The sequence below is a fragment of the Lotus japonicus genome, chromosome 6 (genome assembly GCF_012489685.1).
Source record: "Lotus japonicus ecotype B-129 chromosome 6, LjGifu_v1.2".
NCBI lineage: Eukaryota > Viridiplantae > Streptophyta > Magnoliopsida > Fabales > Fabaceae > Lotus > Lotus japonicus.
Window position 1 is genome coordinate 59,747,583 of NC_080046.1, and position 13,226 is coordinate 59,760,808.

The 13,226-nt window shown below is 38.3% G+C and overlaps 2 protein-coding genes and 1 long non-coding RNA gene across 3 annotated transcripts; 1 reads left to right on the forward strand and 2 right to left on the reverse strand.

Moving 5' to 3' along the window:
• The first annotated feature begins 47 nt into the window (after window positions 1-47).
• Window positions 48-8,203, forward strand: LOC130726516 (uncharacterized). Its single transcript, XR_009014880.1, has 3 exons — window positions 48-196; window positions 7,720-7,783; window positions 7,873-8,203. It is a non-coding gene; the product is annotated as an uncharacterized LOC130726516 (long non-coding RNA).
• On the reverse strand, window positions 873-3,468 carry LOC130726514 (disease resistance protein RPM1-like). Its single transcript, XM_057577792.1, has 3 exons — window positions 1,299-3,468; window positions 1,157-1,194; window positions 873-1,057 (listed from the first exon to the last, which is right to left on the reverse strand). The coding sequence occupies exon 1, from the start codon at window positions 3,226-3,228 to the stop codon at window positions 1,738-1,740; it is 1,491 nt and encodes a 496-aa protein (XP_057433775.1). The 5' UTR covers window positions 3,229-3,468; the 3' UTR covers window positions 873-1,057; window positions 1,157-1,194; window positions 1,299-1,737.
• A 123-nt stretch (window positions 8,204-8,326) lies between the features above and the next one.
• Window positions 8,327-11,953, reverse strand: LOC130726513 (disease resistance protein RPM1-like). Its single transcript, XM_057577791.1, has 3 exons — window positions 9,161-11,953; window positions 8,969-9,004; window positions 8,327-8,876 (listed from the first exon to the last, which is right to left on the reverse strand). The coding sequence occupies exons 1-2, from the start codon at window positions 11,877-11,879 to the stop codon at window positions 8,973-8,975; spliced, it is 2,751 nt and encodes a 916-aa protein (XP_057433774.1). The 5' UTR covers window positions 11,880-11,953; the 3' UTR covers window positions 8,327-8,876; window positions 8,969-8,972.
• Window positions 11,954-13,226: the final 1,273 nt, after the last annotated feature.

The window sequence follows — 13,226 nt, forward strand, 5'->3', positions numbered from 1 at the left end:
AACAGGGGAAATATTTGAAATAAGAAAATTTGAGGGACGAAATCATATATATTTTTTATTTGATTGGGGGAAGTCGAGTTGGGGCGTTCTCCTTCTCTCTCGCTACCAAATTCCTTGTGATGTTGACGGTGAGTTTAGCGGCTGTGACCGGTGGAAACGGTGCTCCGACGCGGCGGAGAAGATTTACGGAGTAAAGGTAATTCTGCAGCTAACAATAATTTGTATGCCGTGTGCATTTGCATCATTGTTGTTTTCTGGTATTTCTACAGCAGATTGTGTTTGTCTTTGATTTGAATGCATGGATTCCTGGTTAGAAATTACATAAACAGTGTGCTGTGTTGATGGGAAACTTGTAGATTTCCTTCCAGTTCTCTATATTATAGATAACTAGTATAGATTTGCTTAAGGGTGTTTGTTGTTAAGGTTTTGCTGCTAATGAGTTCTATGACTGTTGGATTTACTAAGACTGATTCCATTTAGTATCAAGTTTTCATTCCCCATATTCCCAGGAAATATAAAACTTCACACCCAAAATTCAACCACACCTAAAGAGATAAGGAAACAAAAGAGAGAGAAATGAAAGATATGATATGTGATGTAATATGAAAAGAAGAAATATATAGCAAAAGAAAGTGAGTGAAAATGAGATGAAAGAGAAAGTAAGGTGCGAATAAATCAAGACCCCATAGAAAAACTTAACGATAGATCGGTAGGATTTAATAAGCAGGAAATCATTAGAATAGGGTAAAAAAAAATCATATGACAGTTCTTTTTCCTTATTCCAAATTAGAAAGGCGAAATTGAATTGAAAATAATATCATACACCCATAGAGGAGAAACTTCCACAAGACATTGAGTACTTGATACATCATAAATGGTATGAATCAAAAGCAAAATGACTAACAAAATAACTTGCTTTATTAAGAAAAACAAGTACACACACTCTATTTATAAATTGAAATGCCAAATACGAAACAGAATGGTACAATGCCACATTGCCATTTTTGTGGAAAGCCACATGGAGAGTCTAAGTTTCTTTGAACTGGAAGCCCAATACCTACCAAATCAAAAGGACAGTATTACTATAGAGCATTACAATTACGGTGAGAATGAAAAATGACAAGTAAAATATTTTTTCTAAATCCAAGAACAATACCTCATTGTTTCATATTGCTGATGAGATAATTCAATTCACTGCACCACAATAAAAAAAATAAAGCATAAATATTGCAATCTTTATGATTAAACAGTAAAAGTTAATAAGAATGTATTTATATAACTGGAAATATAACACGCACCTTCTTTTCCAAACTCGAAGCAATGAGTTAATTTGTAGTTCCCATCATAAACTTGTACAAGGGGCACATGCTTGATGATTTGCAGTTGTGGGCTATCCTGAAATTTCCATGAATGATCCAGCTCAAGTCTTTTAAGATTCTTTAGGTGTTGGAAGCTCGGTACCTCTTTGAGTGTGTAGATTTGGCGTAAGGTGAGATATTCCAGAGAAGGCAGTGCTCCTCTATCCATATGGAAGAATTCTAACCTAAAAACACTTATAAGTAGCAGATACTTTAGATTCAGAAACCCCCCATCATGAACATGCAAAGTGCTACCAGCTTCCGTGAAGGCTATATTGAGATACAACAAGTTTGGCAAGTTTTGGATTGACTGGAATGCACCATCTGCTAGCGAGCTCATCTCGATTATCAACTTAACAAGATTTTGACATCCTGAAAATCACATTGGCGAATTACATTCTAAACAGTCAAGATGAAGCACTTGAAGCATAGGTAGGGCTGTAAAGTGCAAATCAATTATCAATTCACGATCTGCCAACCCCCCAATAAACACTTCCTCCAAGTGCTGCAATTTATTTAATAAGGAACATAAAGCTCTTTTATGTTGCTCCTTAACTTTCGACAATCTCAAAACTCTTAATTGCCCCAGCTTTTCTAGCTCAGTAATTAGCTCTAGTGCTCCATCAACATCTAAGCTCACATCACTTAGAGTTTGTAGTGATGTCATGCCTCCAATATCCTCCAATGCAGCAAACTTGACACCACTCTCAAACAGAAGATGCCGCAGCTTTCTAAGCTTTCCGATTTCCTTTGGCAGCACTTTCACATATGTGAGCGTTAGATCCAAGGTCTCCAAGTTCTCAAGTTTGCCAATGGATTCTGGAAGATTCTCTAATCTTGTATTACTGAAGCTCAAATACCTCAAATGGATTAGAGTCCCCAAATTCTCAGGAGCTTCACAATCAGATTTATCACGTTCAACACCTTCAAAATCAAGTACCTTCAATAGCTTGTATTTTATGGGGATTATCCTTAAGAGTTTAGGAAATTGTTCCTCCATGAACTCAATGAAAAAAAGCAATGAACGGATATATGAGCCTTCTGTACTTAACATGAAATCATTGGAACTCGTTGCCATTGATAGGCGTCGACTTTTAACACATAATGTTGACTGATCATCTTTAGAAATAAATTGGCAGAAACTTAAATCTTCAGATTTTTTAAGGATCATGTCACGTAATAGGTCATGGACTCGATAACTTTCACCCCTTGCTAAATCATCTTCATCATCATCAACATCAACGACTTGCACCAAATTTCTACTCACCAATTCTGTTAAATAACCTTTCGCCACTTTCTCCACAGATTTTCCATTTTTCTCCTTGATAAACCCCTCGGCTATCCATTGCCAAATCACTCTCTCTTGTTTAACTTCATAGTCTTCAGGATACATACCAAAATACAATAAGCAAGGTTTGAGAGAGGCAGGCAAATCATCATAACTAATACCCAGAATCTTTCCTATACCATTTAAACTCGGATCCTTCTCCAGTTCTGAACTTAGATATTTACTAAAATCTTCCCAAACAAATACATCTCTCTTTTTGGCAGCTAAAACACCCCCCATGGCTACAATTGCTAATGGTAAACCATTGCATTTGTTAACAATTTCAGAAGATATTTTCACAAGATTTCGGGGACAATTTCCATTCAAGTCAAAGAATGCCTTCTTACAAAAGAGCTCTAGAGATTTCTTTTCAGTTAAAGGTTGCAGCTCATGTACTTCAATAAAAGAAGATTTCTTGCAATAATTTATAACATTCCCATCCCTTGTTGTGATGAACACCCTACTTCCAAGTTTATTATCAATTAAAGCATGCTCAACGTCATCCCAAAAGTGTGTTCCATACATCATCAAAGAACACGACATACCTCTTTTCTTGCAAGTAGTATCGTGCTTCAGTTTTCAATGACACTCGATTCATCGTGGAAATGTCGCTAGGGGGAGACTCGTTTTGTTCTTTGTAAAACGCCAGCAACATGTCCCGCAATATCCCCTCCACGGTGTATGACTGAGACACCGTGACCCATGCACGGTAAGGCCCAGTCGCCTTTTTGTTGTTGAACACTTGCTTGGCAACTGTGGTTTTCCCCTGCCCTCCCATTCCTACGACTGAGATGACAGTGCGCTCTTCTCTTCCGCTTACCAACCAATCAATCAAAGTTTTTTTGGGGGATTCAAACCCCACAACTTCAGTTTCATTCAGGAAAGAGCAGCATCTTGGAAGCGCTGCACCGCGACATCTTGGTATCTGATGGAAACCTGATTTTTATTGATAGAAAACCTAATTCCCAATTGGAAACTAGGGGAAAGATACAAGAGAAAGGGATACCAAACACCCTCTCTAACCCTAGAAAGAGAACCACTTCTCTCTCTAAACCCAATTCCTAACTGAATACAAAGATAACCTAATGCTCTCTAATCACACTTATTTATAGAAAACATGCCTCTTAACCCTCTAACTAACTAACAAACTACTGACCCCACTTAACCACTAACAAGCTAACCCCAGTTACCTATCAATACTCCCCCCCTGAAAATTCACCTTGTCCTCAAGGTGAAGGACTGAATACAAGCAACAAAATGAACAGCTATTCCACAGATCAAAAGGTGACAATCAAAGCAGCTTCCGCCTGGATCCCATGGCTGAAAGCACAAAATCCAAGCATAGTAAATGTTGGGAAACATCTTCCCTGGGCTGCTGTAGCAAGAAAAATAAGCCATGAATGCACTGATAAGCTTCTTCCTTGAGCTTCTAATATGAATTATGTCTTTGTCCCCTTGCTGGAAGAACATGTGGCAGAAGTTCCAGCTGGAGCAGACAGGTTGAGGCAGCAAGGTAGTGGCATCTTGAAATGGCAATTCAGATATGAATGAATTGACGGGTATGTTTTCATAACAAACCAACAAGTTCTGAAGGAGTCCAAGCCACCCCAAAGTATATAACTCAGCACTTTGAGAACCCAAGCTGTAAAAACCAGCAGCTAACTCAGCTGAATCCATGCCCATTTCATACACAGCTCTAAGTTCTACCACTTGAGCCCTCCTTCTAATTTGGGCATGACCCTCCTTTAGCATAGCATCACCCTCAACAATAGTGAAAACCTGAATATAGGGATCTAATGAATGCCAAATTATCAAGGGTACACTAGTGTGATCAAGGTGGCAAAGGAGCAATATGATATTGGAAGATTGCTGGTTCCTATCCTTCATTTTAATCACTGTCATTACTTTAGCCATGTCTTGGGTACAACTAGCATAATCCCCCCATTTCCATGCCATTGTGGCTGTGACAATTGACTCCACATCATAGTTCCCTAGATTACTGAATAGTTGATACTTGAACTCAGCAGGGAAATAACCACAAGGCGTATAAATCTCATTATCAACTCTTTGGACCAAGAACTCAAGTTTACCCCAATATTCTATACTCCACAAAATGACAACATAGAAGTATAATTTTGACAAAGCAACACTACCTTCTGCATTGCCCACATTTGTAGTCAACATTCCAGCAAAAACTTGAAGGTCACCAAAATCTCCCACCCTTGGCATGTGCAATTTCCCTTGTGACTTTGTGAAATGATTTTTGCTTCCCCACTGCCTCAAGTGAATGGGTAAATTGGGTTTTATCCCAACAGCAGAAAAGTTGGCCCAACAAGCCAAATTATCTCCACCATTCTGTTGTAAGGCCCAGATCTTTCCCTTTGTAAGCTGACAAGAATTTTGGGCTGGGCTCCTTTGGTCAAATGGTTGACCCAAAAATGTAAGTCCATCTTTCTCTGCTGCCCCCATGCTCTGCGTTTCAGATGTCTCTGACCTCCATTCTCTGAGCACGAGAACTCTCATCTCACCACCACTCGATACAAGCTGCGGCGCCAAGTCAAAGCCGCCGCCACCCCACACGTCCGGCGGTTCTTCCGGTGACCAATTCGCCTCTTCCTGCCTGCAAGGATGCCGGTTCAACAACTCAATCCTCCCAAATAACAACCCTCCCGCATGCAACACTCTCACCATGATGTGCGGCGGTTTCGGTGGCGGCCGTTGAAACGATTGCATCTTCTGTGGTTGCCGGAGCTCCGCCGCTGGCGGCACCTTGGCCCTTCCACTTGTCAGCGCAGATGGCGGTTGGTGATTGCGTTTCTCCATCACATTCGGTAGTTGATGGGTCTCTCGTCGTCGACTCCATCGGTGTCCAATCATCTTCCCCACACCTCTTCTTTCATCCATTGCTTCAAGATTGAATTGGTGCACCCTGGATTTCAGCGATTCCTTCCCCCTTCGATCCACCGCCACTCCCTGCATCTGAAATGATAATTCTTTCTTCATCTCCATGTGCGACTGTGGTTGTGTCAGAGATTCTTGACCCAAAATGTTGCTGTTTGCGTTCTTGGAAGCTTCATTCTTGCTTCCGATTTCTGTTTCTCCTTTCTGCTGGAACAATACAACCTCTGCGATCTCTTCCTCTTGCGACGCCTCCGCCTTGGTTGATGCTCGCTCTTCCTCCGCTGTCGACTCCGTTACTCTCAGCGACACCTCTACTGCTGCTTGCTCAGCTGCAATTTCCGCCTCCGTTTTCACTGACTCGGCCTCAGATTCGCTCTGCGATGCCTCTGCTTCTCTCCTTTCTTGTTCCCTCTGTTTTCTCCTCTCTTCAAGCTCTCGCAATCTATTCTCCAATCTTGAGATTTCCTTCTCAAGATCAGGGTTTGCAACGAATTGCACCCCCAATTTCTTCACAACTGCTGCAAGAAATGACTCGTTCTTCGCTGTCATGGCTTCAAGCGACTCCATTCTCGCCATGATCTCTTCCATAGCGCAACAAAGAATTTGTGGTTCAGGCACCAGATCGGTGCTCTGATACCAATGATGGAAACCTGATTTTTATTGATAGAAAACCTAATTCCCAATTGGAAACTAGGGGAAAGATACAAGAGAAAGGGATACCAAACACCCTCTCTAACCCTAGAAAGAGAACCACTTCTCTCTCTAAACCCAATTCCTAACTGAATACAAAGATAACCTAATGCTCTCTAATCACACTTATTTATAGAAAACATGCCTCTTAACCCTCTAACTAACTAACAAACTACTGACCCCACTTAACCACTAACAAGCTAACCCCAGTTACCTATCAGTATCCATTAGAACTGCTTGGTCCTTGTTGTGAAGAAGATGAGACTTGTAACCCATCATCTTTTTCATTGCTCTGATGCCATTTAAAGAACTTGATCTTACACGCTGTTTGAAGACGGAGGCTCATTGTTTTGATGAAGCTAGCAGCCTCAGAGGGTAAAGCTGCAAATGGAGGATCATGAGCAGGCTTCCATTGCTCACAGATCATGAATTCATCGATAATGTCTTCTAAGTGAAAAGCTCTTTCCACCAGCTGCTTCACCCTTTCCTCGTCTTCTTCAGCTGCAAACATTCTATCAGCTTCATAAATGGAGGTTGTAATCTTTTCCAGTTCATCTTTCATTTTTTGAACTTCTACTGGGAGGCCCTTTATCTGATTGGCTAAATCCGCCATTGGAAGAAGGATATGGCGAGCGAAGGACAAAGCAAGATCACACATTTTTATTTTCAGGTTTTTGTTTCTGCTAAAGGTGAGTGAGATGAGGAATCAGGAATGCTTTCTGTCTTACAAGATCAAGATATGAGATGTATATATAACATAAAGTCCATGGTTAGAGAAAGAAGGCTTTGCATTTCTCTTGGTTATTGTTTAATGTTTATTCAGAGACTTGGGTTTAATTACTAGGTAAATTCTACGTTTGTCACTGAAGAATAATGTTCATTAGTCTGTTGTTTAATGCCACCGGTAGGCATACTTTCATATTGTTCATTCTTCATATATAGTATTAATTTGACTTGACTCAGTATTTTTTTATTTTTTTGTCTGTGTATTTCTCGTTAATTTGCATAGAATATATAGTAAAATCTCATATAGTAATAAAAAATGTTAAACCACATGGAAGAAAACAAGAAGCCATTTTTGAAAATGAAGTTGTGAAGGAAGCATGGCCGGCCATGACAAGTTAGTTTAAACATTTTGATTAAGGTGGTTGAGCAGAAGAAGTCTTTCTTATGCATTTAGTCATTGTTTTATATTTTATTGACTGACTTGGATGAAATTAAATTATAACTGTGACTCAATAATGCCAGTATCTCAAGAATACCATCGGTAATAAAAAGTTGAAAAGAAAATATCATAAAAGTTAATACAGAACACAATCTGGTACACATTATGATCAAAGTTTGTATCTAGTCATCAATTGTATGAAGTTTCTGAACTATTGAGTGAGTCTTGACAAATCGACCACTACAAAGCAGCTAATCCATGTAGCTCACTCTGCCCAGACATGTTGAAAGGTTCCTGGTCCTGGGAGCAGGGGGAATATCAGAATATGTGATGAAAATGAGGGTTTGATATTTGCCTCTTCTTTTGTTGTATATCTCTTGCTTAGTTATCCTGACAGAATATAATTTCTATATTGCATATATTACTTACAGGCATTGAAAAATGGTAACTTGTTAATGAATGTGGGGGAAGCTGAAGGAAGCATTGCCTTACTATGAGAAGGTTATGGACTGATTAACCTGCCAGGCAAGCATTTCAATTTAAACAACTCACCTACAAGTTGTTGCTGGAAAAATGCACACATAATATGTTGGAGAGTGTTCAAAAGAGTTTGTTGCTAGCATTTTTCAATTGTCTATAGTATGTTTATCTTTGATGTATCTCAATGACATACTAAAAGAGATCGATGTAATTTTTTTTTTTAAATATGATCTACGTGATATAGCTCTCAATTAAGCGGTGATGAATTTCAAGATCCAATTATCCGGCAAAAGGTTATTGAGTGATGTAAGATTACTAGTATAGTATACGAGTGTAAGTTGATCCCTTACCAAACATAAATAAGCAGAAAACTTAACCAAAGCACGATAGAATTAACACAAGATAAGCACTAAATCATTAGAATATGGGAAAACCATATGAAAGTTATTTTTCCTTATTCAAAATTACAAAGACATAATTGAATGGAAATTAACATCGAACACCCATAAAAGAGAAATTAAACTTGGATTTGGATCCATTAAACTTCCACCACAAAGTGAGTACTTTTCTTTTACAATAAGTCCACTTATGGTGGGTAGTCCTCCATCCAGATATGCTCTCTTACAGAAAAAGCAAATTTAGCTAAAGAACCAGCAACAACATTATTAGAGTGCCTTTTTTCATTAAATAAAGTGCAGGAAGAGAAATATGATGCCAAAATCAAACAATCCCGAATCATAGAAGACATGCATGAGCTTGCTCTACGTCCAGATCTCCATTCTTGATAAAGAATCAAGCAACCTGTCTCAATAATGACATTGAGAAAGCACAGGTTCTTAATTAGCCCACTCCATAGACCATAGATGGTATGAATCAAAATAGACCACACACATTGCCATTTTTTGTGGAAGGCCACATGGAGAATCTACATTTCATTGAACTGGAAGCCCAATACCTACCAAGTCAAAGGACAATATTAGTAAGCATTAAGATGTTGAGAATGAAAAATCACAACTAAAATATAGTTCTTGATGCTCAGAACAATACCTCATTATTCATATTGCTGATGAGATATTCGATTCCCTACAATAAAAAAACAAAGCATACACCAAATAAGTATGAGAGGTATAAGTAGAGTAAATATGTTAGGAAATGCATAGATGTTGCAACTTTTTTATGATTAAACATTAAATATCAATAGGAATATTCTTTTATAATTATCGAGAAGAAAAAGCACACCTTCTTTTCCGAACTTCAAGCGATGAATTAAGAGGTTGTCATCAAGGTCGTAATCATGAACTTGTACACGGGGCACATACTCAATGATTTGGCCTTGTTGGCAATCCTCAATTGTAGTTGAACAAAACAACATATCGAGGCGTCTAAGATTCTTCAAGTGTTGGAAGTCTCTTGGTACCTTGTTGAGCATGGGGAAGCCGCGTAAGGTAAGAGTTTCCAGAGAAGGCAGTGCTCCTTTATCAATATGGAAGAATTCTAACTCAGAAAAAAATTCAAGTTGTAGATGCTTTAGATTTGGAAACCCCCCATCATGAACATGCAAAGTATCACCATCATACGAGTCTGAGATACTGAGGAACAACAAGTTTGGCATGTTTTGTAGTGATTTGAATGTATCAACAGTTAAGGACGAGTTCACCATGGTCAACTTAACAAGATTTTGAAGCACTGTAGTCCACTCTGGAAAGTTATGTAACATCCCCTGAAGTTGAAGCACTCGAAGCATTGGCATGGATGTAGAATTCAAATCAATGGATTCACCAAATCTGATGGAAATATATAGTTTCTCCAAGTGTTGCATTTTATTGAATAAGGAACATAGAGCTCCTTCATGTTCTTCCCTAGCCTCGTACAACCCCAACACTCTTAACTGCCTTAGCTTTTCTAGCTCAATAATTAGCTCCAGTGCTTCATCATCAGATAAGCTCACACCACGTAGCGTTTGGAGGGATGTCATACCTCCAACACTATCCTTCAATGCAGTAAAACTGACACCAAGTGTATACAGAAAATGTCTTAGCTTTCTAAGCTTACCTATCTCTTTTGGTAGCACTTCCACATATGTTCCCCTTAGATCCAAGGTCTCTAGGTTCTCAAGTTTACCAATGGATTCTGGAAGACTTTTTATGCCTGTATTCCTGAAGCTCAAATACCTCAAATGGATTAGAGTCCCCAAATTCTCAGGAGCACCACAATAAAATCCAACATCTTCAAAGTCAAGTACCTTCAATAGCTTGTATTTTGTAGGGATTATCCCCATAGGAAAAGCTTCCTCTATAAAAAAAAGCAGTGAACGGATGTACGAGCTTTCAGTACTTACCATAAAGTCATTGAAACTGGTTTCTATTGATAGGCGTCGACTTTTCACACTCAAGGCTGACTTATCATCTTCAGGAATAAATTGGCAGAAACTTAAATCCTCAAACTTTTTAAGGATCATGTCACGTAATAGGTCATGAACACGACAACCTTTAACTCTGCCAGCACCTGTGAATGAAGATACTTGCACCAAGTTTCTATGGATTAATTGTGATAAATATCCTTCAGCTACTTTCTCCAAAGATTCCCCCTTTTCCCCTTTGACAAACCCCTCAGCTATCCATTTCCTAATCACTCTCTTTGATCTAACTTCATAGTCTTCGGGATACATTCCAAAATATAGTAAGCAAGGTTTAAGAGAGGGAGGCAAATCATCATAACTAATACCCAAAATCTTCCTGATACCATTTAAACTTGGATCCTTCTCCAATTCTGAACTTAGATATTTACTAAAATCTTCCCAAACAAATACATCTCTCTTTTTGGCAGCTAAAACACCCCCCATGGCTACAATTGCTAATGGTAAACCATTGCATTTGTTAACAATTTCAGAACATATTTTCACAAGATTTGGGGGACAATTTTCATTCAAGTCAAAGAATGCCTTCTTACAAAAAAGCTTTAGAGATTTCTTTTTAGTTAAAGGTTGCAGCTCAAGCACTTCAATAAAAGAAGATTTCTTGCAAAAATTTATAACATCCCCATCCCTTGTTGTGATGAACACCCTACTTCCAAGTTTATTATCAATTAATGCATGCTCAACGTCATCCCAAAAATGTGTGTTCCATACATCATCAAAGAACACGATGTACCTCTTTTCTTGCAAGTAGTTTCGTGCTTCAGTTATCAATGACACTCGATCCATCGTGGAAATGGCACTAGGAGGAGACTGGCGTTGTTCTTTGTAAAATGCCTGCAACATGTCCCTCAGTATTCCGTCCACGGTGTATGACTGAGACACCGTGACCCATGCACGGTATGGCCCAGTCGCCTTTTTGTCGTTGAACACTTGCTTGGAAACGGTGGTTTTCCCCTGCCCTCCCATTCCTACAACTGAGATGACAGTCCGCTCTTCTCTTCCATTCACCAACCAATCAATCAATGTTTTTTTGGGGGATTCAAATCCCACAACATCAACTTCGTTCAGGAGAAGAGCAGCATCTTTGAACCGCCTCACCGCATCATCTTGGTGTCCAGTGCTTGGTCCTTGTTCTGAAGAAGATGAGACTTGTAAGCCATCATCTTTTTCACTTCTCTGCAGCCATTTAAAGAACTTGATCTTACACGCCATTTGAACGCGAAGGCTCATTGTTTTGATGAAGCTAGCAGCCTCAGAGGGTAAAGCTGCAAATGGAAGATCATGAGCAGGCTGCCATTGCTCACAGATCATGTATTCATCGATGGTGTCTTCTAAGCGAAAAGCTCTTTCCACCAGCTGCTTCACACTTTCCTTGTCTACTTCAGTTGCAGACATTCTATCTGTTTCATAAATGAAGGTCTGAATCTTCTCCAGTTCATCTTTCATTTTCTGAACTTCTTCTGGGAGGCCTTTTATCAGATTGGCTAAATCCGCCATTGGAAGAAGGATATGGCGAGCAAAGGACAATGCAAGATCACACATTGTTTTTTTTTCTAGTTCTGGTTTCTGATAAATGATAAGATGAGAATTAGAATGGTTTATGTCCTTCGATATTTGAGACCTATCTATATATAACATAAAGTCCATGGTGAGGAAGAAGACTTTGAGTTTCCCTTGGTCATTGTTTGATGTTTATTCAGAAACTTGGATTTAATTACTAATTTACGTCTGTCAGTAGACAATATTGTTCATAACTTTGTTGTTTAAAGCCACTGGAGTCAATATTTTTTTATAGTAATATTTCTTGTTAAGTTGCATTCACACACAGACACCATTCTTATGATATATAGTAAAATCTCATACAGTGATGCAGAGAATGTAATGGCACATGGAAGAAGACAAGGAGCTATTTTCTAAAAATCAAGTTGTGAAGGCAGCATGTGCTATGACAATTTAGTTTAAACAGTTTTAGTAAGGTGCTGTCATATATGATTATCGATGAGAAGAAGACTTTCAATTGCAATGAGTCATTGTTTGTAATCCATTGACAAACTAGAATGAAATTAAATTAGGGGAAATTGCACTTACATTTTTTTTTTGTTCTTATTGCACTGAATTCCCTTCAATTTGTAAAATGCATTAACCTGATGTCTTTCATGTATTATTTACTGTTTATTTCATTTAGAAGAGAGATAGAGAATAGAAAAAGAGAGAAGAGAAAAGATAAGTAGAGAAAAAAAATGTAAAAAAATTAAAGACGGTAAAAAATGAGGTGGATAAGAGAGAAAAAAAATCAATTTTTATATTAAAATACATTATTATATGTAACGAAAACATTTGTGGCAGTCACAAAGCGGTTTTTGAAAGTTTCAAAACCTCACTATTGAGAACATAATAGAAAGAAAGAAAAAAAAAAGACAGGACGTCAGTCTCTTCACGTTTTGCGCAGAGCCGAAGAGTAATATAAGACAACCATAAAAGGTTGGTTCACCCACCTCTCTCTTATCTCTCTCATTTGCATCTTTGTTCTAACTCACCTTTAACAAATAAAGCATTAGGGTTTGTTTGTTAGAGAGAACAATTATGAAGTAAGAAATAAGGTAGAGTTTGAGAAAGTACTACCTTGTTTGGTTTATGTTTACTATAGCGAGAGAGAATGTAAGCAGAGGCCCACCAAATTTTAGCACTCTCTTCAATTCAAGAAAAATAGTGTTACTCGTTATTTTCAATTTCTTTTTGTGTCAGTGAGACAACTTTTGATGGTGACTATTGTAAATTTATATAGTTGATATTTTTAAAACTGAAAAAAAAAATTGAATTAATAAAACTGAAGACTAGCTTTGAGTTTTAAATATTTCATATCACCACCTCCTTCTCCGCCACGAAAGT

Coding starts and splice junctions, on each gene's coding strand:
- LOC130726514 (XM_057577792.1), bottom strand. CDS start 3,228: ATGTCGTGTTCTTTGATGATGTATGGAACACACTTTTGGGATGACGTT.
- LOC130726513 (XM_057577791.1), bottom strand. CDS start 11,879: ATGTGTGATCTTGCATTGTCCTTTGCTCGCCATATCCTTCTTCCAATG. Junction 9,005..9,160: donor CTTGAAGTTCGGAAAAGAAG/GTGTGCTTTTTC, acceptor TTTTTATTGTAG/GGAATCGAATATCTCATCAG.